Genomic DNA, 22828 nt, shown 5'->3' on the forward strand with positions numbered 1-22828 from the left:
GGGCTGGATCTGCAACAAGGAGACGGGGCTCAGCCAGTAGGAAAAACTCTCTCATGCCGAGGGGGGCTGAGCCATAGAACGGGCTCCCGCGGGAGGTTGTGGAATCGCTCTCTTCGGGAAGGGGGGACAGCCCTGGACAAGCGTCTGCGGGAGATGGTCCACGCTAGGTTTGCTTGGGTCTGCCTTCACACAGGGGCCTGGTCTTCATGGCCTCGCCAGGGCCCCCCAGTCCTACACTTCCACAATATGGCACACCGTATGCTGATTTGCAACACAACATCCCTGGCTGAAGATTTTTTATTTGAATGTTCCTCTCCTTTTTTGACACAAAGTAGCTTTTTGGACTTCAGGAAAACTTCTGTGGGCAATTCTGGGCATTTTTGTAAATACAAAAAACTCAGAACCTGAAAACTTTTCAGTTGGGGAGGGTCTTTTTTTGTTTGAGAAAAACCCAAACACGTTCCAAGACAAATGCCAACAGAAAAGGAAACTCTCTTCTGTTCGCTTTTATTTTTTTTTTGCAAGAACAAAAAATCATTTCCCAGCTGCTCTGTCGCCAGGGTATTTCCCTGAGGCGCTGGGCTGACAAGGTAAAATGCTCACTACTCGTCTGCAGGCACACCCGAGTTGTAGACACACGTGACAATGAAAGACACCAGCTGTTGGCCACGTAAATAAGGATCCAGAATTCCTCCTCGCTGCACACAAAGGAAGGACAGACGGTGGCATCTAGGAGGGCTCTAGTCACAGGTGCATTAAAACCAACCCAGATTCCCGGAGCCTGAAGAAAGCACTTTAGACCAGATGAAAGAGGGGAAATTACCTTCTGTGATTCAGTTTTCCCGTGGAAAGGTCGGCTGGTCGGCAGGCTCCCGCCGCCCTGCCTCTCAGCGTCAGCCGGAAGAAAGCCAAGTCAGGTGAAAGTCATGCGGGCGCTGCAGTAGGTCTCCTACCCCAGTGCACGCACTCTGTGAATAATCCCTCGGATGTGGCTAAGGCCAGCTGACTTGGACAATGTCTCGTGGCCAAGGGGTTCCCGAGGCAGGGGCATGCTCTGGGTTATGGCTCAGTGATAACTCCAGCCACCCAAGGGGCCTAGTCCCCTCACCCGCGGACTGGGGGGTGGGTTGCGGGGGTCCTGTAATGGATTTGCCGTGGCTGCTGGACGGCCATTACGGGACGGTGTTTGAGGCCTAATGGCCCCCCTTGCTGTCTGCACTGAGCCGCATGGCGCAGGCCAGTTGCTGGCGTGAACGCCAGGGGCTGCTGGAGGGAGCCGGGCGCGGGGGATGGCCGGGGTGCTTTGCGGGCAGGCTCGCACTTGGGCTGTTCTGATGCAGGCCAGGCTGATGGGCTCTTTCTTGGCTAGACCTGCCTCCTAGTCGCCAGCACGCCTGGCCGCGGGGCAGCAGCGTGGAGAGCCGCGCCCCTCCGGGAGTCCCTGGTCTTCCCGGTGCTTGGGGCTTGGCAGCTCGGCGCGGAGGAAATGATTCCGAAGGCCCTTGTGTTTTAGCGGCCTGCACCTGCGGCACATTCTGCTGCTGGCCCGGCTCTTCAAGGGCCGCTCTGTACAGCCAGGGGCCCGTGGTGCGGGGGACAGGCGGAAGCACTTTGCTAGGCTGTAGGCCCTCTGGTGGTGGGAGCTGGTTTGTGTGTGCGAGAAGCCGCCTGTAGGTTTGTAAAGTTCCAGACTCCCAGGGCTGCCCCATGAAGACTAAACCCACCAGCTGCCCAGGCCCCGGCAGTGGCCCCGCGGCTCCTGCACACACGGGCTGCTGTGTCTGGAGGAGAAGATCGGACCGAGCCCCTGTGGAGCTCAGGGAAGATGCTGTGGGGCTGTCTGCTCTGTACCCGGGGTCCCCTGCGCTGGGAGGGGAGATTCTCACTGACTCTCCTAAATGTGGATTAACCCAGACACCCAGGCTCAGCCGCCCAGGGAGAGACAAAGGGGGGGCGGAGACCAGCACCTGGCTGGGGGGCATGGCTGGGAGAGAGTTTGAGTTTCTGGCTGGAATCATGGAGGAAGCAGCCTAAGCAACAGGCTGGGATTAGGGGCCCAGGCTCCCCCATCTCAAGGGGGCTGAGGCATCCTAGGCCTGCCCTGGAACCAGATTCCATCTGTGCTCTGCTGTACCCTGGAGAAGCAATAAACTCCCTGACACGCTGCCACAGACGCTGTCCCTTACTCTGACAGTCCCTGCGCCCTGGCGGGGAGGGTGTTCCCAGGAGAGGTCTTCACTGGGGCTGTGTCTACACTGTGTCTACACTGACACCTTTTTCCGGAAATGCTTAAAACGGAACAGTTTTCCATTATAAGTATTTCCGGAAAAAGAGCGTCTACATTGGCAGGATGCTTTTCCGGAAAAGCCCTTTTTCCGGAAAAGCGTCCGTGGCCAATGTAGACGCGCTTTTCCGGAAAAGAGCCCCGATCGTCATTTTCATGATCGGGGCTTTTTTCCGGAAAAGACTACTGTGCTGTCTACACTGGCCCTTTTCCGGAACAGTTTTCCGGAAAAAGGACTTTTGCCCGAACGGGAGCAGCATAGTTTTTCCGGAAAAGCAACTGATTTCTTACAGTAAATCGTCACTGCTTTTCCGGAAATTCAAGGGCCAGTGTAGACAGCTCGCAGCTTATTTCGGAAAAGCGGCTGCTTTTCCGGAATAAGTGGCCCAGTGTAGACACAGCCTGGGAGTTTGTGCTGCTGGTCGTGGGCTGCTTGGTGCTTTACCTTGAGGTTCGCATTTCCAAGGGCGCCTCACCCGCTACGGGAGCCAGCTTTGCAGAAGGGCTCAGCAGCCAACCTGCACCTAAACGTGGCCCCAAGGTGGGTGCTGACCCTTACTGAGAAGTCCAGCTCACCCCTGGCAGGTGCCAATCTCCCTTCTAGTCTTTTCCATCCACATGCAGAATAAATGTTGTTATGTGCACTGAGGCATGTGCACCATCAGTACCCCGCAGCTCGGTTGTGTTGGCTCTGCTAATCAGCTGGGCAGCATGAAGTGTCTCCCACAAGCGCCCAGCTTACAGGGAGCACTGGCAGGTGCAGACGCCACATTTGCGGGAGCATCAGGTTGATAAGCAGGTATTGCCTGTTGTTTTACTCCCTGAGGTTCTGGGCAGACTTCACAGAGAGCAATGACCGTGGAGCTGGGCTTTGCTAGTGGGTCACGTCGCGGACTTGGGACCTCCGCACACGAGGCATGCTGGGTAGTTACAGCTCCCTGCATTATTTTCTGTCTCTGTCATTGTGGGCACACGCTGTCTGTGCCTCACCCACGGCTCTGACTCAGATGGAAACAGCTGGAAACAGCTTGCCCTGACACGCACCCGGCCTTTGCTCACAGACATCCCAGCTCCTTGCCCGGACGTGGTGTGCCAGGGCAGTGCCCTGAGACCGGCAGGGGTGGGGTGGGCCAAGAAGCTCTTGGATTTGGGGGCCTCCGGCTTTCAAACGACTCCCAGCTGCTGTTTCCCTATAAAATAGCTTTTAACGTGCTGCTGGGCTTGGCTTTGGGAAAGGCCAATGGGCCTGCTGATGCCAAATGTTCCCGGAACTGGACGTGTTGCCACTCGCCCCTGCCACCTGGCCTCCCCGAGCGGACGGGACCAGCCTTTCGGCTCCCGACCTCCCTGCAGGCTGAGCTGCTCCCTCTGGGCCAGGGCCTGCTCTCACAGATGTGCCTTCACCGGCCACCCCCGGACAGGTGCAAGAATTCCGTGTTTCCTAAGCTGCCCTCAAAGGGTGAATCCTACCAAAGCGCACACAGCCCAGCAGCTGACTCGCTCCTTGCAGAAGGGCTGCGAGGCCGGCACCGTCACATCGCGCCGAGACTCAGGCCGCAGGCGTGCACGGGCAAGCGGCGTGGGAGGGGGCAGCTGCTCTGTACGGCCTCGAGCGAGCAAAGGGGACATGCAGCAGGTCAAATGCCAGGGCGCAGAGTCTGTCTGAGTTCTACTTACGGGGCTGGTGGCTATTTCAGTCCTGGCTGCAGACACTGGGCTCCACTGCTGATACACAAGTGCACCAGCACCATGCTACCATCAGAGACCACTGGGAAAGCTTGCACACCCACACGTGTGCATTCACACCCACACGCGCGGATTCACACCCACTCGCGCGGATTTGTTGGCTGACCGTTATTTAGCATTTCCCGCGAGACAATAGGGTTTGCAACCCCGACAATCTAAATCCTGCCCCATCTCGTATCACTCTCCGACCAACTGTAAGCTACCCTCTCAGACCCGCCAAGAGGGAGGCCCATATTAGAGTCCCCATTCTCCAGAGGGGAAGTGCAGACAAAGGAAGATGAAATGACGCGTCTGACGGAAGCCCGCTCCCTGCCCACTAGGTAACACTCCCCCAGCGTCTGGGAACGAACACAGGTCTGTGAGCCAGGACACCTGGGTTCATTTCCAAACGGGAAGGTCTCTCGGTACCTTTCATGTCCATGCCCAGCAAACAAGCCCTGAGCTCTTCAGACCCATCTGAAAGCATTTAAGGCAGGCTCCTGGGCTAGGTACTGCATGCCAGTAACCCAGTTTCCCAGTGTCCTTGGGATCGAGAGCCAGAAACCCAGCAGGCGTGTCCTGCAGAGACAGTCAGACCACATCTAACCTTGCTTGCAAATCAGCCACAGGGCGCCTGGAAATCGACTCACTCAAAGGGCTGCGGAGAAGTCCACTGCGAGTTCCTGCTCCTGCCTGCGAAGTTCAGGGCGACTTCCTGCCTTCGGCTGCCTCCCCGCCGCCCCCGGGCACCTCGGGACCGCCCCGCCTGGGCCGGCCCGCAAAGCGGCTGCTGCCAGCCCAAAGAGCTGGTAATAATTAGCCAGGCACTAATTCCATGAGAAGTTCTCTGCACTGGGGAGAAGAGCACAGCCCGCCCTCGCCTGCTGCCCGGGGCTCCGGTTTTATGTTTGTTTCTGGGAAGTGTGACTAAGACTGTGTCTGGCTCTCACATGGAGTCTGGCTTAAATGCCGCCTGATTCCACGTGGAAGATCCCCCGGCTCCAAACCCGCGGTGGGCCCAGCGCTAGCGAGAGCTGCCTTTCGGGACCCTGAGGCGGGATGCTGCAGAGGCCACACGGGCGCATGCAGCTTTCTTGGGCTCCCCGCATCCCCCTGCTAGAAGGGGAGCCGAGCCAGGGCCCTTCTTCCGGCCACGAGTGGGGACTGAGGCCGACGAGGAGGGAGCTAAAAGCATCACTGACTTTTTAAGAGGGACGTTTGCGTTGGGGGAAAGGTGATCGCCCCGACTTCCCTTGCTCATTGCCCTGCGTCTTGTCTAGCGGGCATGTCTGTGTGGCGTGGACACGATTTCTCCCTTGCACCCGGACCTGCCCGTCGGGCCCCAAGAGGAGTCTAGAGGGCCAGTCGCCCACTGAACCAGGCTCTGTACCGGCACTTGGCCACCCGGGGGGGCCCAGAGCTAACAGGAGAGAGCCGAGGTGCTGCCCTTTGGGAGAGGTGTCCGGTTTGCCCATCTCTGGCAGGTACCCCCCATGGGCTGCGGAGACGGCTGCAAGGTTCCAGGGGCTGACTGTCCGCCCCCCGCCTCTTCCTAGCCTGGCTCTGCGGCCCTGCTTCCTGGGCCAAGGGGTTTGTTCACTGGTGAGTGATGCAGCCGGGCAGGGCTGTGAGCAGACCCGGAAGTGGGATGTGCCCACAAACGCTCACGACACCAGCTACAGTTTCTGTGCGTCTCTAAGGTGCTGCAGGACCAGTCGCTGTTTTCCCCGTTACAGACTCACACGGCTCCCCTCTGAGCCCTGGGAAAGAGCCATTCGAGGGGCAGAGCCGCCTCTGAACAGGCCTTTGCCAGCCCGGGTACGTACCGGTCGTTTCTGAATGGGCCGTGAGTCGACAGGGCCCGAGGCCACGTCCGTACGTACCACGCTGGAGAGCGATTCTCCAGCGTTCACATCAGCGGGGATGGGACCGGCTACATCGAACGCTGCGGGCGTCCCGTCGGCGCCAGTTCTCCTGTATCCGCGGGGAGCCGGGGAAGCCAACGGGAGCCTTTGCACCCCTTGGCCTCCCACTGCAGAAACAGCCCCGGGCTGGGCGCAAGGCACGCTGACCCCAGCTGCCTTGTTCACACAGCGGGAGCTGCGGAGCTAAAAGCAGCCCTCCGGGTCTAGCATAGACGTTTAAAAGCAGCTTGCAAAGTGCTTCACGGGTGCGCTGCTGCAGACGCCACAGTCCCAGCTCGGAGCAATCGGCACCTCCTCCCCCGGGCTGCCCTCGGGCTGGGGGCGCCCGGTGGGTTGGCCTGTGCAGGGCCCCACGTCCAAGGCTGGCCCTGCTCCCAGGGTCTGCAGCGGGGATCGGAGCCCGTTCCCCATCCCCAGGAGGGAAACGCCCAGGAGAGAAGCCCCGGCTGTGAACAACACGCGCTCCGGGGTCCACCTAGCCATTCTCCACCCTGGCAGCCCTGGGCGGGGGCACAAGCACGTCCTCTCCCGGCCAGCTCCACCCTGCTCACGCCGGGGCCACAGGGCCCCAAGCCCCCGGCTGCCGGGGGGAAGACGGCGCCTCGAAGAGCGGTGACGGAATCGACCCCGGCCGGAGCTGAGCAGCTGCCAGCCTCTCCCCCAGCTCCCCAGCCCCTTCCCTTCCCTACCTCTCCGGCGGCAGCGTCCCCGGGGTCTCCTGGCTGCTTCGCCGCCCCGGCGCTACCTGCCCCGGCTCCGTCGAGAGCCGCGAGCCGGCCCAGCCCGGGGACGGGCCTGCGGGAAGGAAGGGGCGGCCGGCACTAGAGCGGGACAGACGGGGCGGGCTGAGGGCGACAAGGAAAAGGATGTTTTGTAATGTTTGGCCGGCGCTCGCAGGCAGAGAGGAAATCGTCCGACCCCAGGGAGCGCGGAGGCAGCCGCCGGCAGGGCCTTACGCTCCGCAGCTCTGGGAGGGTGGAGAGCCCGCCAGGCCCAAGCCCTAACCCCCCCTTTGGATTATTTTCCTGAGTGGAGGCCCCCCTGGCGCCCTGCCAGGAGCATGTGCTTGTGGGAACGTGGCAGGCAGGGCCTTGCGCCAGGAGAGGGCTCCTCTGGAAAAAGGCCGGTCCCGGCGTGGGCGGGAGAGCAGGGGGCTTTCCACGCGGGGCTGCGGGCAACCCCCCCAAGGCGGGAGGGGCGAGCGGAGCCCTGGCGCGAGGGGCACGGTCTGCCGGGAGAGCTAGCGGGCTCCTGAGGCGCCGAGCCCCCGGCGGGCTGCATGCGGCTGCTGAGTGCCAGGGGCGGGCGGCTGAGTCTGGCCGGCTGCCGGGGGCGAAGCCTCGCCCAGGAAGAGGGGAGCCGGAGAGCCGGCATCGCTTGCTGCCTGCCCCCTCCGCCAGCCCAGCACGCGACGCGGTCCAGCCCCGCCGTGTCCGGGGGCTCCTCCGCCCGTTTGCTTGGCTCCATGGCCGGGGGCACCTGGACTCCGGTATCAGAGAGGGCCAGGCTGGCGGCGGGCGGTGCGGCACCGGCCCATCCCTGCGAGGGGTCGGAAGGGGCCTGGGACGGACCGAGGCAGGCACACGCCACCAGGGAGTCAGGAAGCCTCGGTGCCGGTGCCTTGAGCCCAGGGACAGCCGCTCGGCCGGGGCAACACGCCCTGCACTGGCCCGATGAGGGGGGGTTGTGATCTCGACGTGGGGTCGCAGCCCCGTCTGCCAGGCCCGGCCCTGCCCAGGGCCACCACAGAAAGCTGCCATCTCCTCGGGCGCTTCCCAACGAGGGGCCCGGCATGGGCAGCTGGGAGAGCGAAGGGAACGAACCGTCCCCACGTCTGGCTGCAGCCAGGGCTCCCGGCCCAGCTCAGGGGGCCGTGTTCTCCCAGCACTGCTCGGGGCCTGCTCTTCGGGGCACATCCGCACGAGGGAGCAGGTGTGTTCTCCGCTCGCACGGGGACACCACCCTGGTGAACACGAGGCCACTTGGGTTCTCCCAAGAGTTCGTGCGTGGCGGTAAAGTGTCCAGGGGAGCCGAGGGCGCCGTGAACCTGCGGGGAACCCCCCCTGCTGTGACAGCACACGGATTCTCCCTGGTGTTAGCCACGTGCACGGCTGGAGGGGGGAGCGTCCGCACGGCTGGAGGGGGGACTGGCTCTGCTTGCTCTGCCTGGTGTCCCCGCAAGGTGGCAGCGTTATTATTCCAAAAGGGAGCCGGCCTCGCACCATGGCCTGCCCCGTCTGCCTGTAGCCTGCCCCGTCTGCCTGTCTCGGGCTTAGATTCATGAGCTCGGAGGGCAGCGTCCGCCCTTTTGGTCTGTGGTGGTCGGCACCATGGACTAGCTCCCACCGTAGAAATAATCAGTCACCCTCCCAGCAGGCGGCTCTGACGGCGGGGAGCTAACGAGATGGGGGTCGTGCGGCCGAGACAAGTCGGCCAAAGTTTCGGCCCCAGAAGTGAATATTTCAGGGTCTGGCGGCAGGCGAAGCAGCGTTTGTCACCGTGGCTCCTTGTGAGCTGATGCTCTGAAAAGGGGGGGCACCTCAGAGCCGCGCAGACTTCGGGGGGCACACGGGTAAAACCCGCCTCGTCCCGCGAGCGGCAGTGGGGCAGGCAGGGGCAGGGGCCTAGAGAAGGAGGAAGCTGCTGGTGTGAATGAGGCGAATCGAGTCGGGGGGGCTGATCCCCAGCGGCTGGTGTGGCGAGGCGGCTCCCCGGCGCGGGGAAGGTGGCTGGGTAGGCGTTAGCCTCATTCTGCCCAGACCAAAGGGCTGAATTTGCAAACGAGCGCCAGTCCGGATGTCCCTTTGTAAGGGGCCGTGGCCGCCCCTGGGGCCGGGCGAGAGGCCCAAGGGCCCGCGGGGGGCAGGGGGAGACAGAAAAGGCCGTCTCCGAGTTTCTCCATGCCCCGCCTTTCCCTTTACAGCCTCCTGCCTCCCAGCAGGATGCCCCTGGGACCAGATTCCCGGCCCGGCTCCCTGGCCTGCAGGGGGAGCGCGAGGAAAAGAAATGAAGGAAGCAGCAGCCCTGGCAGCTTGGCAAGGCAAGGGGCTGCCGCCGGGTCCCTGCTCTGGAAGGAGGGAGCTGGGGGGGGGGGCCGCACACAGCGGGGGCATCGCTTTGCAACCAGGTGCCACCCCCAGGCGCTGACCTGCACCCCGAGGAGCCGCTCTTCCCGGAGCTCTCCCCGGTGCAGGCCAGTGGGGCAGGAAGGGAGCCCCGGGTTTGGGGTGGAGTCGCCCCCATGGCACCTCCTGCTGGTAGCAGGGGGACTGAGCGTGCATCCTCGCAGGGCGCCCTCCTCTGCCAGCGCCTCCCCGTGCCCTCACCCGTCCAGACCTTCGGCGCGTCCAGCCTGCGGCGTCCTCCTCAGGGCCCTGCCCTCCGGCAGAGCTCCCTCCCGCGTCTCTCGACCCCCTTCCGGGGGGTGTTTTCAGTCTCGGCACTCCAGGGAACACCCCGCTCCTCTGTACCCCCGGCCTCAGCGACCTACAGCCCGGCTGCCCCTAGCCCTGCCCTGACACGGCCGCTCGGCATTGGCACGGGGTGGGGACCAGCTGCCTGTGCCGCCCCAGCTGCCCCTGGTCCCCTCAGGCCTTGCCTCAGGCCAGAGCCTCCTCCCACCAGGAGCCCTGCTTTATGCAGCCCGCAGCTGGGCCCTATCCAGCAATAACGGCCTCCCCAGGGCTTTGCTCCCAGCCCTCCTGCAGGGCCGGGTTTGCCCTTAAAGGGCCGGTGCAGGGCAGACACCCCCTCACAGGGTACGCACCTGCCCTCGAAGCGGGGCTGGGCGGGAGAGACCCTGCATCCTCTGGCAGTTTGCCCCCCCGCCCCAGCAGGCCCTCCCCGAAGGAGGGCTGCCCAAGGGCCTGCCCCCGGGAGCGAGGGGGGCGGGTGGAGCGGCGCTCACTCACCCCAGCTGAGGTTTTAGCAGCCGCTAAACTGGCCCCAAACTGAGGGGCTCTGCCTCAGCACGCCGGGCGGGGGGAGACGCCGGGACCAGGCCACGTTACGGGGAGGGCGGGTCTGCTGCCCCTTGCCTGAGGCGCCCTCCCTAGCTCTGGGTTGGGGTCGTATCCACTAGGGCACGCGAGGGAGAAGCCGGCGAGCGCTCGGGGGGAATTCCCTCCATCCCCACCCAGGGGAAAGCTGGCCCTGCCCGCCCCAGGAGGGACCCCGGGCCGCCCCGCTGGGCGTGCGTTGGCCACGGAGGGGAGCAGAGCGGGGTAAGGTTTGTGGGCCGGTCCAGCCGCAACCTGCCCTGGCCAAAGTCACACTGGCTTGGAGGAGCCAGCGTGCAGGCGAGTAGCCCAGGGCAGGGAGTGTCTGACCCGGCCTGCTCCGTCACCCTGGGCCTTGGCTGCTCGGGTCGCTCCAGCGGGCAGCGGCGGGTGCGCACGTTCGCCGAGTTCCTGGCTGGCCTCCAGCCCCAGCCGCACTCTTTTCATCCCAGGCTTCCTGTTATTTATCGTTCGAATTCTTTACCTCTTCAGCAGGGCGGAAAATTGGCCCTTCGTGTGCCCTGGGCGCCGCTGGGCGGGCGGGTAATTGGCCCTTCGTGTGCCCCGGGAGCCGCTGGGCGGGCGGGTAATTGGCCCTTCGTGTGCCCTGGGCGCCGCTGGGCGGGCGGGTAATTGGCCCTTCGTGTGCCCCGGGAGCCGCTGGGCGGGCGGGTAATTGGCCCTTCGTGTGCCCCGGGAGCCGCTGGGCGGGCGGGTAATTGGCCCTTCGTGTGCCCTGGGAGCCGCTGGGCGGGCGGGTAATTGGCCCTTCGTGTGCCCCGGGAGCCGCTGGGCGGGCGGGTAATTGGCCCTTCGTGTGCCCCGGGAGCCGCTGGGCGGGCGGGTAATTGGCCCTTCGTGTGCCCTGGGCGCCGCTGGGCGGGCGGGTAATTGGCCCTTCGTGTGCCCCGGGAGCCGCTGGGCGGGCGGGTAATTGGCCCTTCGTGTGCCCCGGGAGCCGCTGGGCGGGCGGGTAATTGGCCCTTGCTGGATCCCCCGTGCACCGTCGCGGTTCGCAAGCTCAGCCTTGTGCCACACTCATTTCCTGCCCGTGCACTGTCTTGCCTGCCCATTCAAGGGGCCTTGTCTGAGCTCAGGGCCGAGCCCAGAGCCCCGGAGAAAGCCCCCAGCTGCCAGGGCTGTGGGGCAGGGAGAGGACGGAGCCGCGGGACTTTCCAAGGTGCAGTGGAGCCGCTTTGTAACCTGGCTTCCCTGCAACGGCCAAGTCCGTGCGTCTCCGGAGCACTTAGCCAGCGCGGGCTGCCGGCGGGAGCTGAGCTGCCCGGGATCCCCTCGCCCTGCCAGCTGTTCTCCCGCCAGTCTGAGCTGCTGGCTCTCGCCTCGTTTTCGCGGCTCTTCCTCCCCGAGCTGCCCCGTGGCCCGTTCTCCCAAGGGCCCCAGCCCCACGTGTTGCCTGTGGAACAGCACGCCCAAGGTAATGGCATTCCCAGGCCTGCCCCCGCGCCTGGCCGGAATCGCTCCAAGCTCAGGACACCGCAGCCCCGGCTTGCCCGCTCCCGCTCCAGGGGCCGGGCCCAGGCGTGGGCCTGTGCGTGCGCTGCATGGAGCTCGCCGGGCTGGTGCAGGCTGGGAGCACACAGCCCGGGCAGAGCGCTGAGCGTGGAACGTGCAGCAAAAGCACATTTGGAGCGGCTGCCCAGACGCACTCAGTAACGCGCCACTTCCCTTCCTGCGCCCTGCGGGGCTCGGGGCTGCAAGGGGCGTGCGGAGCAGAGAGCTGCGGCACCGCCACGGCCAGGAAAGGCCGGAGCTTTCATGCTTGGATTGCTGGGAGCGTGTGGGGGCGGCCGTGGAAGGACGGGGCCTCTCTGGGCAAGCTCAGGAGACCTCCCCCGCTCGTTTGCGAGGGCGATTGTGTTGCTCACTACACACCGCAACACCCAGCTGCAGGAACCTTGCTCTGGGCCCTGCCGCTCGGAACGGTGCATCCCGGCCGCTGCGTGAAGGGAGCAGCTTTCGGACTGAGCACGTTACTGCTCACTGTGCATAGGCCCTGGAGCCCTTCCAGCAGCGGGAGCACAATGAGCTTTTCTCTGCTGCTTTAGCCTAACCCTGCCAGCTGGGAGCATGCTGGGCCCAGATTCGTGTGCCTGGGACAATGGAAAAGATTCCAAGGACGGACGGGAAAGCTCGGACCAAGCTCCGAGGCAGAGCCGCGCCAAGCTCCCCCACGCCTCACCTCGAGAGATCACGGCGCCAGGCCTCCTTTAACGCTTCCTCCTGCTCCGGCGTCACTTGGGGGCTGCGCGCCAGCAGGAACCCCGGGGCATGTTGCCTGGCGGGATGGGCTCCCCATGCTACGTGGCTAATCCGCTTTTCTAGCTGGGAGCAGGCGTCTCACCCGCCACAAGGAGCTTCTCTGATCAGCCCCTTTGTTGGGCATGCGCGGGCACTCCGCCTCGGGCAGCACCGCAACGGCCCTTCTGGGGGCCAACACAGGCACAGAACCCCAGGGCTGCAAGGGAGCTCAACAGCCATCAAGTCCCGTCCCCTGCCCTCCCGGCAGAACCAGCCCTGGCAGGCATCTGTCCAGCCTGCTCTTCAATGTCTCCAGGGTTGGAGATTCCACAACCCTCCTGGGCAATTGATCCCAGTGTCTCACCCCCCTGACAGGCAGGAAGCTTTTCCTAATTTCTACCTAAACCTCTGGCTGCACTTTAAGCCCCTTGCTCCTTGTCTTACCCTCGGAAGTTAAGGAGAATAATTTTTCTCCCTCCTCCCTTTTAGGTACTTGGAAGCTGCTCTCATGTCCCCTCTCAGTCTCCTCCTTTCCAAACTAAACCAGCCCGGTTCCTTCAGTCGTCCCTCCTAGGTCACGTTCTCTCGACCTTTCATCATTCTTGCTGCTCTTTCCTGCGCTCTCCATTTTCTCCACATCTTTCCTGAGATGCGGTGCCCAGGACTGGACACTCCAACTGAGGCCTAATCAGCACAGAGCCGAGCTGAAGAACAACTCCCCGCGTCTTGCTCACAACACGCCTGTTGATGCAGCCTAGAACCATGTTGGCTTTTTTTGCAACAGCGTCACACCGTTGACTCATGTTTAGCCTGTGGCCCACTAATCCCCCAGATCCTTTGGTGCAGGATCCTTCCTAGACAGCCGCTTCCCGTTGTGTGTGTGACACGGCTTGTTCCTTCCTAAGTGTCCTTATTGAGTTTCACCCTATTTATCTCAGACCATTTCTCCAGTTTTCCTCTCTCACGCTATCAACCCTTAGGCAGCCCAGGCTGGGCGAAGGGGCTTTGCCAAGTATCACTGATGAGCAAGGGAGAAAGTTGACGATCTATGGGATGAAGCCCTGGAGAGCAGATGGCTCATGCATGCCCCGTATCAGGGAGAGAGGAGACCTGGTTACATGCGCTGACTCAGCTCTGGGTTGCTCTGCACACGACAGACGGGGCATTAGATCCCACCATGAATGGTCCTGGGAAATTCCTGCCACAACCACATCTGGGTCTAGGCAATACCCAGCCTGGCTTCCTGGCCATGGAAACGAGGAGTCCGGGGAGGCCGTGTAATCGGCGGGCGTAGGTCTGTGCGTGGCCCGTGCCGGGGGACAGACTGCTTCGTTCCTTTCACTCTCTGTCCCACGCTGTGGAGCTGTGACTCCGGCCACCATCGCGACTCCCCCCTAGAGGAAAACAAGCCCCCGAGGACCCTTCCGGCTCACAGCTGGGCAGCCTGCAACTGCCTTTCTTTTCTGCTGGCTGGAAACCACCAGCATGAGGCTCGGCTCTTCCAAACCGACCTCTCCGGAGAAATACAGGGGACGCCAAGTGCGAGTGGGCAGGGGCCAGTGGAGAAAGCCGCCCGAGATGGGGAGGGAAGAGGTCTGTGCTGCTGGGGCCCAGCAGACAGCTTTGCATCCGTGCAAACATCGGCAAAGGACCACGGCCCGGGAGCCCGGGGCAGCGGCTCCGGAGTGGCCTGGGGCGCACGGAGCAGGGTGCTCGGCCGCAAGAACTGCCCTGAAGTCGGGCAGCGGGATGGAGCAGATTAGCAGAGAGCACCGGCGGGGGCTGCGGCCAGGAGGAACATGCCCACAAGAATTGTGTGGCGCCGGCAATAGGAAACCTTTGTGCTGGGGCCAGAGGAAGGAGGAGGAATCCGAGTGGGGCTGGGGGACTGCTCAGCTGCGGAGGGGAAAGGGGGTTTGCAGCTCTGCCCGGAATGGACCCGTCTGGAGAGGGGAGAGATCGCATGCAGCGGTGGAGGAGAGAACCCGGGAATCAGCCCCTGCCAGGGTGGGTCCCATCGGGTGCTTCGAGCAGACGCAGCGCAGGGGACAGTGGCAGAGCCAGGCCAGCAGGCAGCCGGGAGGGGTCAGCACTTCCTGCATCTCCCGGGCTGTCTGACCCCATTTGCCATCTGGGCACAGCCTAGCACAGCAGCCAGGAGTGCTGGCCTGGGACCCAGGAGTCCTGCCGCTAGGCTGCTGGGGGACCAGTCATCACACTGCTCTGGGACTCGGTTTCCCCAGAGGACAAGTGCTGCAGAAGAGCACAGGGGTATTATGGCAACCATGATCCGTCTCAGGCCAGGCAGAGAAAATGGGTCTCAGAGCCAAGAGCCCCCGGGGCGGACTTGTCCTTGAAAAGCCCCGCCGTGGGGCAGAGGGAGCCAGTGGTTCTTCCAGCAGAGGGGACTTGGTCTCCCCGGACCCTGCGGAGTGAGAGAGCAGGGAGCGGGATTTCCAGCATCACATTAGTCACCTAGAAGCCACCAGTCCCTCCTGTGACTAGGTCTTCGCCTGGTTACTCGCACACCCGGCAGGGCAGCTCAGAAACGCCAACCCCCCGCAGAAATCCCAGCCGGCCTGTGAAGTCGGGAGAATCAGCGCCGGGCCTGCCGACCCTCTTGCGGCGCCGAGTTAAGAGAGGACGCGGAGTGAGCTATTCCAGACGGGCCCGGCAGAGGAGGCGTCGCTGTGCCGGACTAGGCCACGAGGCGCCACGGACCGGGCAGCACGGACGAGACAAGGAGCGAAACTTGCTTTGGCCACCCGGAAACGTTCCCTCACGGTGCGACACTGAGCATCCTCCCCAAGGAGGGGCCGGCCAGATCCTGCCCATGTGTTGCCGGGAAAATATTTCTTTTACTCAGCCCCTGCCTGGGTTTTAGCAGACGTTTACGATCAGTTTCTGCTTAACGTGCCGTGCTGCGTAGTCAAATTACAGCTGTTTCTGGCATGGGATGCACGTTTCAAATGCCTCTTTTAAGGCCCAAGCGGGGGCTGCCAAGGAAGGGCTGTTTCAGCTGCATTTTTTCCAAGGCACCAATTTTATCCAGTGGATGGTTAATTTCACCACAAGTGTGTGTCTGTCCTCCGGCCGCTGCAATAGCTCCTGGCACCATCTGTTATTGGAGGCTGAACCTTTCACCTTCGTGGCACAAACGACAATGCATAAATAACGCCTCTATGTGTGTGTGCGCATGCTAGGCTCGGTGTGTGCACGCGCATGTGTGCTCAGTGTGTGTGTGCTAGGTTCAGTGTGTGCAACCTAGGCTCAGTGTGTGTGTTTGTGTGTGTGCTTAGTGTGTGCGCGCTAGGCTCGGTGTGTGCGCGCGCACGTGTGCTCAGTGTGTGTGTGCTAGGTTCGGTGTGTGCGACCTAGGCTCAGTGTGTGTGTGTTTATGTGTGTGCTTAGTATGTGCGTCCTAGGCTCAGTGTGTGTTTGTGTGTGTGCTTAGTGTGCTAGGCTCACTGCGTTTATGTGCGTGTGTGCTAGGTTCAGTGTGTGCATATGCAGTGTGTGCACTCAGTGTGTGTGTGTGTGTGTGTGCTCAGTGTGTGTGTGTGTGTGTGCTAGGCTCAGTGTGTGCATGTGCGTGTGTGCTGTGCATGCGAGGCTCAGTGTGTGCGTGTGCACTGTGTGTGTGCTCAGAGTGTGTGCGTGTGTGTGTGTGCATGCATTCACTAGGCTCAGTGTGCACCTGGTCTGGTTTGCTGGTTGCCATTCCATTTCCAAAGGGTGGCCAGGCGTCTCCCCAGGTGGCTCTTAAGGAGCCAGTCACACCATTTTTTAATTGCCCTGGGGCACCAAGTCTTCTTGACTTGTCAGAATGGGTCCCCCTCTGGGAAAGGTTGGGAAGCGCTGGATTGGAGGGACCCTTGTTTTTGACCAGCGGGTGGCGTCAGCCCCCAGTTCTAGGGCGCGTTCCCAGCATTGCCATGTTCTACGCTCAGCTCTGACATCGCGGCCTAGGACGTCACGGGAACATGAGACGAGAGCAGTGGAGCGTGGGGCGTGGGGCTCCTCACGCCCAGGGGTGTAAGATCAGGAGTCAGGTGGGTTCCTGGGGGGTAAGGAGAGCGAGCCAGACTCCTGCATGCCGCTCCGGGGGGAGGGAGGGGGTTGCTCTGCTGTGCTTGAGTGGGAGCTGGTTTGCCTCTCCGTGGCCATGTACATGTCAGGCTGCGGTTGGCCCTGTCCCGGTGCCAGGCTGCCTTCAACGTCAATCTCCAGAGAGGCTCATTTGAATTTAGGAAGGGAAACTGGAGAATTTCCTTTTCTGGCTTGAGGGCAGAGCAAATAATGGGGCCTTTCTTCCCTGATAATTAACTTGCTTTTGCACGGCTTTAACCTTGCTCCAACTCCAGCCGGCTGGGTGAACAGACGCCTGTTACAGGGTCCCTGGCGCGGCTCGGCTTCCCCCCAATCCGAGCTGCGCGTGGTAACGGAGCGGGACGCGTGCAGGGCGAGTCGATGGCTGCGGAGTGCCTGGCAGGGCCCGGAGAGACACGGGGGCATTAGCAGATGCCCACCAAGTCATGCCCTGGGCTCGCGCTGGCAGGTAAACAGGGCAGAAAAAGGAGCAGGAGAGGGCAAACACAGCAGCCCAACCCCCCTGGTTTCCGGGGCTGCCCGGCTCCCTCTGGACCTCTGAGCCCACGGCGCTGAGCTCAGACAGCTGCCTGGGACCTGGTGAAACAGGGTGGGCAGCTCGGGCTGGAGTCCAGGGGGCAGAGAGCAGCCCCACAAAAATCGCCATCCTAACTGGCAACGTTCAACCCAAACTGCCAGCGTCAGCAGAGGTGAAACGCGAACCAAGTCCCCTCTCGCCCCAGCAAGTGGCAGGGAAGGAGCGAGTTCTCTCTGGCTGGGGACAACTTGGGTGGGAGTTTTTCTGCAGGGCTCAGTCCCCCGTCCCGTCCCCCCTCCCCCCGCTCGCCCCCTGGCCCGGGCAGAGGAACTGAACGGGGTGGGGGTGGGGGCTTTTGCCTGCCCTAGTTTCTCCCATTCCTACGGGGATTCGTGCAGAAAGAGTGGAAGTGGGGCCTGGTGTGACGGCGCGTTGGGGTTTTCCCGTCTCCTGCACCCCCGTAATGGCACGGACAGACTCCGCCAGCCAGTAGAACAGAGGGAGTTCATTGCTCCTCCAGGATACAGCCCAGCACAGATGGAATCTGGTTCCAGGGCAGGCCTAGGATGCCTCAGCCCCCTTGAGATGGGGGAGCCTGGGCCCCTAAATCGCAGCCCGTTGCCTAGGCTGCTTCCTCCATGAAAGCAGCCAGAAACCAAACTCACTTCCAGCCCTGCCCCCAGCCAGGGCTCCGCTCCCCTTCTTCCCATTGTTCCTCTCCCTGAGAGATAACTGGTCGGACAGGTTTGGAGCCCCCTTGCATAATGACTCATCCCCTGCCCTGCTGGGCCGTGCTACAGGCAGCAGCCAGTGGAGGTCACCCACAGCCCACTGCCCAGCACAGCAACCAGCAAGGTGCCCCCACTACGTCACACCTGGTTTTACCGTCTCTTCCAGGGGAGGACAGCGAAGGGCTGGCCAACCCGCATTTCCAAATGCAGAGTGCCTGGGAGCCGGGCCGGCTGGCGGAGCAGAGAGAAGGGAGAGGGACTTGTGAGTTTTCTCTAGATGCCAGAGGGGGCAGGGAGCACATGAGGGGGAACCACGTGCAGGGGGAACCTGCGCTTTTGTGCGCTCAGCCGCCTCGTGGAGCGGAAGCCGGAGCGGAGGGCGACGGTGGCCCCGCTGGGATTCTCTTTGAGCAGATGACTCGATACGTCTGACCGGCTCAGACACTGCCCCCCCCCCGGCCATGTGTATCCTGCCCCAGCACCCCGGAGCTCGGAGACCAGCGCCAGCGCCTCTGAGCACACAGCTCGGAACTGGAGACAAAGCTGCAAACGGCCGTTTACCTCGGCTTGCTGTGTGTCCCTCAAAGCCCAGCCTGCGGGGGCGAGTCGCTTGTGGCACAAAAGGCAGGAAATGACCCTGCCTTTATCCCCTTCCAGCCCCCCCGTTCAGCTGCATTGCCCGCCCTACTCCTGCCATCCAAACAGCCCGCCCCCGCAGAGCAGGCCCCGAGAACAACCCGCGAGACCAGACCCGGCCCAGGAGAGCATCCGGCGTGCGGGAGCCTCGCGCTGCGCCAGAGCTGCAGAAACGCAGCTCGTGTGTCTCCCCCTGCAACCTGCCCGACCCGGCTCACCGAGGGGAGGGGAGCACAGAGCTCCCAGCTACCCCTACAGCCCCTTTGAATACCTGCCATAGCGCCACTCCGCACGGCTGAGGGCTGGCAGGGGGCATGCTGCAATCTGGGAGGCACTAAGAGCTGACTGACCTCGGCCCCGCCCCTTCCATCCTCGGCCCCGCCCCTTTCTGGGGCACAGAGCTGGCCCCCCATCACAAACCCATCCTGAAGAAGCTAGCCTTGGCCAACGGGTGTGGTTTGTCCGCCAGCTGCCTATTAATTTCACTGGGTCGCCCCTGCTCGCTGCACTGCGGGGAAGGATACAGACCACTTCTCCATTCAGCCCTTCTACAATTTCCAGGATTTGCCAGACCTCTGCTCACACCCCACCTTCGTCACCTCTTTTCTCAGCCCTCCTCCTTGTGCAGATTCCCTGCACCATCTTTGGTGCCCTTCTCTGAACCTGTCTCAGCTGCACTGTACGCTTGTTCGGTCAGGCGGCCAGACCTGCCCACGCCATGCCGGGGTGGGCCTAGCACGGAGCTGCACGGGGCATGAGGGTTTTTCTTCTCCTAGCGTTCTGCGAGCTTTCTTGGCTTCCGCTGCACACCGAGCTCAACTGTTCAGAGCACTGTTCAAATGACTCCAAGGAAACATGGACGGGGGAGCTCTGGAGAGGATCCAAACAGGCCCCAAACCTGTTTTGTCTTACCCTAAGACCAAGCAATAGCGCAGGGCTGTCTCCTCCTCCAAGGCCTGCCATTCAAAGCAGCCTCGTCTGGAAAATATGCGGGCTGGGGCTTTGCCAGAGAGGGTTGATTACACTGTGAAATTCAGCGTTTCACAGCTGACCAAACTACTCAAAACTCTCAGCAGCCGTTCCAGACGAGAGTCTCCATCTCCTGGTTCCAAAGGCCTGGCAAACGCCAAGCATTCGCCCGGGGCTTACACTGTGAACGCAGAGCCCGGCTAAGGGCTGGACTTTCGAGGGGAAGGAGATCGAATGGCCCGCTGGGCTCTGGGCCTGCAGAGCCTTCTTGTGCAAGAGCCCCCAGAATGCAGCTCTCCCAGTGTTCCCAGAAAGGGCGCTCGGGACGCCGCAGCGCAGATAATCAGCGCCCATCACATGCGTGGCGGCTGGGATCGGTCCATGGCTTCCTTTGAGCATCTGGGCAAGGCTCTGGGCTCAAAACTATTCCAGGCACCAGGGAGGGAAGATATCGTCACCTGCTGGCGGCTTCTTGGCCCGTGTAAAATGAGTCCGGTTCCTGGTGCTGCTTCTGCCAAATGGGTGCTGCAGGCAGGGCTGTCCTTACGACGGATGGGGCTCTACGCAGTCCTCTTAAACCGGTGCCCATGGGCCCGAGGGCAGCCTGGTGGGGAGGGAGGATTTTTTTTTAGAGCTGTGATTTTAAAATCTGCAGCAACACACGAATAAAAATGTTTTAAAGCAAATTTGTAAGGTCCTGACGACTAACACAGTCAATTCGGGTGGAACGTTTTGTCACTAAAAACCACCTTTTGGCGACAAAACAGAGAGCATTTGCACGGCATTGTGACCTTTATCAGGAAAAACATCCAGTTTTGGCAACAAAAAACTTCCAACCCCGCGAGAAACTTCTGTCTTTTCCCCTCCCTTTATTGGTGACAAAAAGCCAGTGTGGACTCTGCCGCTTGTTTTGGCGAGAGAACTGGCTTCCACCAGCATCCCACAATGGCTGCCCTGATGGCTCTGCTCAGTGTTCTGTGAGCTCTGCTGCCCTGCAGGCCTGCGCCCCTCCCCCTTTCAAAGCTCCAAGAAGTGTCTGACAGCTGAGTGAGCTGCTCCCTTTGGGGAACAAACAAAGAGCAAATCACTGGAGTGCTCCTGTTCTGCCCGGCTAGGAACCCAGGGGCAGACAAGCTGCTGTTGCGGGGGAGGGGAGGGGCAGGGAGGCTTGATGGACAGTTGTGCTGCTTCGACTTTCCTATGAGGGAATCCCAAGAAGCGCAGGGATCAGCTCCGCCTTCCCACAACACGGCCTTATGGGATGCTTACCCACAATGCTTTGCGCTCTCTGTCCCCAGGGTGCTGGCCATGTGACTATGGCATGTCGACTGTGGGAGGCGGAAACAATAATTTGACCAGTTTTCACGATACCGACTTTTGCCTGTCTTGTCTACGCTACAGGGTAAGGTGGGATTTATTAAGGTCGATTTCATACCACCTGCTTTTGCAGAGTCAAAGAATCCACTGTCATTCGAAGCAACACGGCCCCACAAGGGAGACCGCTGTCGACTTTGGGAGTGATGCACTGTGCAGCTATCCCACAGCGCCTGTGCCACGCTGCATTTTGGGGCATGCTGGGTCCAAAACTGTGCAGCGGGGGGCTCTGGGTTCATGTTATCAGCATCCCACAGCGAGCTCGTCTGCTCCCTCCCCTCTTGCGTGAGATCAACAGGAAACAATCGCACCCTTTTGGGCCCTGGTTACCCACACAGACACCATGGCAGGGCGAGCACGGCTCCCTCGTATATCTCATGGGCCATCCCACTGCTGCCATCGGGGGCTCAGGGCAGAAGCATTACAAGAGACATGCTCCCGGGTTAGTTGGCATTCGGGATACTGAGCTAACTTTAGTTTCCTGTTTGCAAACACAAAGTCCCCGACTGGTCCTTGCTCTGTGGGGCCATTTGGCTGATGCAAATCCCTTAAAATATCCCCACTTTGGGATGAAACGATTGGATGCGCATGTGCCTTTCATTAAGCAAAAGCCCTGGCAGCAGAGCGTAGGACGACTCAACACAACCGTGAACCCTCCCCCTAAAACTGGATCTTCTACTGGCTGCACTTTGCATCCATCTGCAAAACCACATTGCGGAGAGAGAGCGAGGCTGGCAGCTGACGGCGAGTTACTCCCCGGAGCGTTACTTACCTGACTTGCACCAGATGCTGTTTCTCAGCCCGCTGCATGCCCAGCGTGACAGACAGGAGAAACACAAGCAATACTTGTTATGCGCTGGGCTTATTCCTCCGCCCCGCCCCCAGCCTCATATCCCAGGACCGGATATACAAGTTCCAGGAGAGGAATGTGCATCCCTGGAGTGCCCCGTCCAAGCTGGAATTCACGTATTCTGGAGATGTACTTTACTGCAGCCAGGCTCCGAGAAGGGGTTTGAGCTGACTGTGTTGGAGAACTGGGTTGTGTAGTTCAGGCTTGAGCACGCGGGATAATTTTAGACACGCAGAGCAAACTGCCAGCCCCCTGGAATCAGCCCTTTTCCTTTATTCACCCCGGCAGGGGGGGTTTTAAGTCGGGGGAGTCTGGCTCAGTGGTCCCTGTACGCTGGGCGCGTGGGTGGCCGCTCAGGAGAAATTCAGATGCCGCCCAACTGATTACCACAGTTGGTTTCCTGCTTCTCCTGGTGGCGCACGGTCCCACACGCCTCGATGCACATAAACGTGTATTCCACACGGGGATGGAAAAATCCACCCGCCAACGGAAAAGATGGGAGGGAACACTGGTCTGCCAACCTGGGGGCTCTGCCTGCTGTCTGTGGATGTGGCTCTCCGTGGCTCATTGGTGCAGCTGCGGATGAGGGGTGCGAACCCTACAGGGGATGCTTACCAGTCCTGGTTAACCGGTGGGGGCTGCAGCAGCTCCCCACACACCACAGACGGGGGCTGCTCTAGCCCTAGGGGGGCCGTGCCAGCCTAGCCATGGCGGGTGGGGGGGCACGCCAGCCCCCTTACGTGGTTAACCAGTTAAACATCAGTCTAACCAAGTCACCAATGAAACGGGATTTGACATCCCTCGTGCGGCTGCAGACACCCCATTCTGTGTTCACGCCGGGCTCTCTGAGGCTTGATCGGTCCCCCATTAAAACCACGGCAAACCTGTCTGCCTTCCGTCGAGCAGGGCCCGACTCTGGGGCAGCGGCAGGCTTGGCGGCCAGGAATCGCTCGCGGTGGTGGGTGCGGCCGGGAACGTCCCCAGCCGGGGACAAACATCGAAGGAGCATCTGTGCCAGAACACAGCTGGGCTGTGACATTCGCTTCCGGGCCCCAGTCGGGCCAACAAGCCCGTGGGGCGCTGCCGGGGGGCGTTCAGGGCCGGGCAGCTGTGGGGCAGCCCAGGGTGGCGGAGCCTGGGGCCCACAGAGCAGGTTCCAACCGACAGGTGCTCCAGGGCCGTGCCGGGTTTGTCTGAGTGACCGTGTGCGTCTCCTTAGAATTCCCGCCCCCACCTCCCTGCCCCGTCACCAGCCGCTCGGCCAGGCCCGTCCGGACACCGCTCAGCGGGCAACCCGCCTCCATGGCCAGGCGGCCGAGACCAATGGGGCAACGCAAGCGAGCGCCGGCAGAGTTCACCCCTTCGGACCCGGCAGCAGGCCGGAGCGAGGAGACTCTGCGCCTGAGCCAGCTGTGCATCGGCAAACAGGTCCTGTCTGAGAGCAGAGGAG

General features: G+C 61.9%; 2 protein-coding genes across 3 annotated transcripts in view; both read right to left on the reverse strand.

Annotated features, from left to right (window-relative positions):
• TACC1 (transforming acidic coiled-coil containing protein 1) overlaps positions 1 to 6782 on the reverse strand; it is a 60316-nt gene extending 53534 nt beyond the window's left edge. Inside the window, exon 1 of one of the 2 annotated variants that reach the window (XM_089773833.1) lies at positions 6624 to 6782. The gene's annotated coding sequence lies outside the window, so the exon portion shown is untranslated. Of the gene's footprint in view, positions 1 to 4659; positions 4849 to 6623 lie in introns of those variants that run through there. The other variant, XM_089773832.1, reaches the window with a different exon arrangement.
• On the reverse strand, positions 6756 to 22202 carry LOC149521323 (uncharacterized). Its single transcript, XM_089773736.1, has 2 exons — positions 21301 to 22202; positions 6756 to 19758 (listed from the first exon to the last, which is right to left on the reverse strand). The coding sequence occupies exon 2, from the start codon at positions 8214 to 8216 to the stop codon at positions 6756 to 6758; it is 1461 nt and encodes a 486-aa protein (XP_089629862.1). The 5' UTR covers positions 8217 to 19758; positions 21301 to 22202.
• Positions 22203 to 22828: the final 626 nt, after the last annotated feature.

Source organism: Pelodiscus sinensis, chromosome 28, assembly GCF_052426305.1.
Source record: "Pelodiscus sinensis isolate ZL-2025 chromosome 28, ASM5242630v1, whole genome shotgun sequence".
Taxonomy (NCBI): Eukaryota; Metazoa; Chordata; order Testudines; family Trionychidae; genus Pelodiscus; species Pelodiscus sinensis.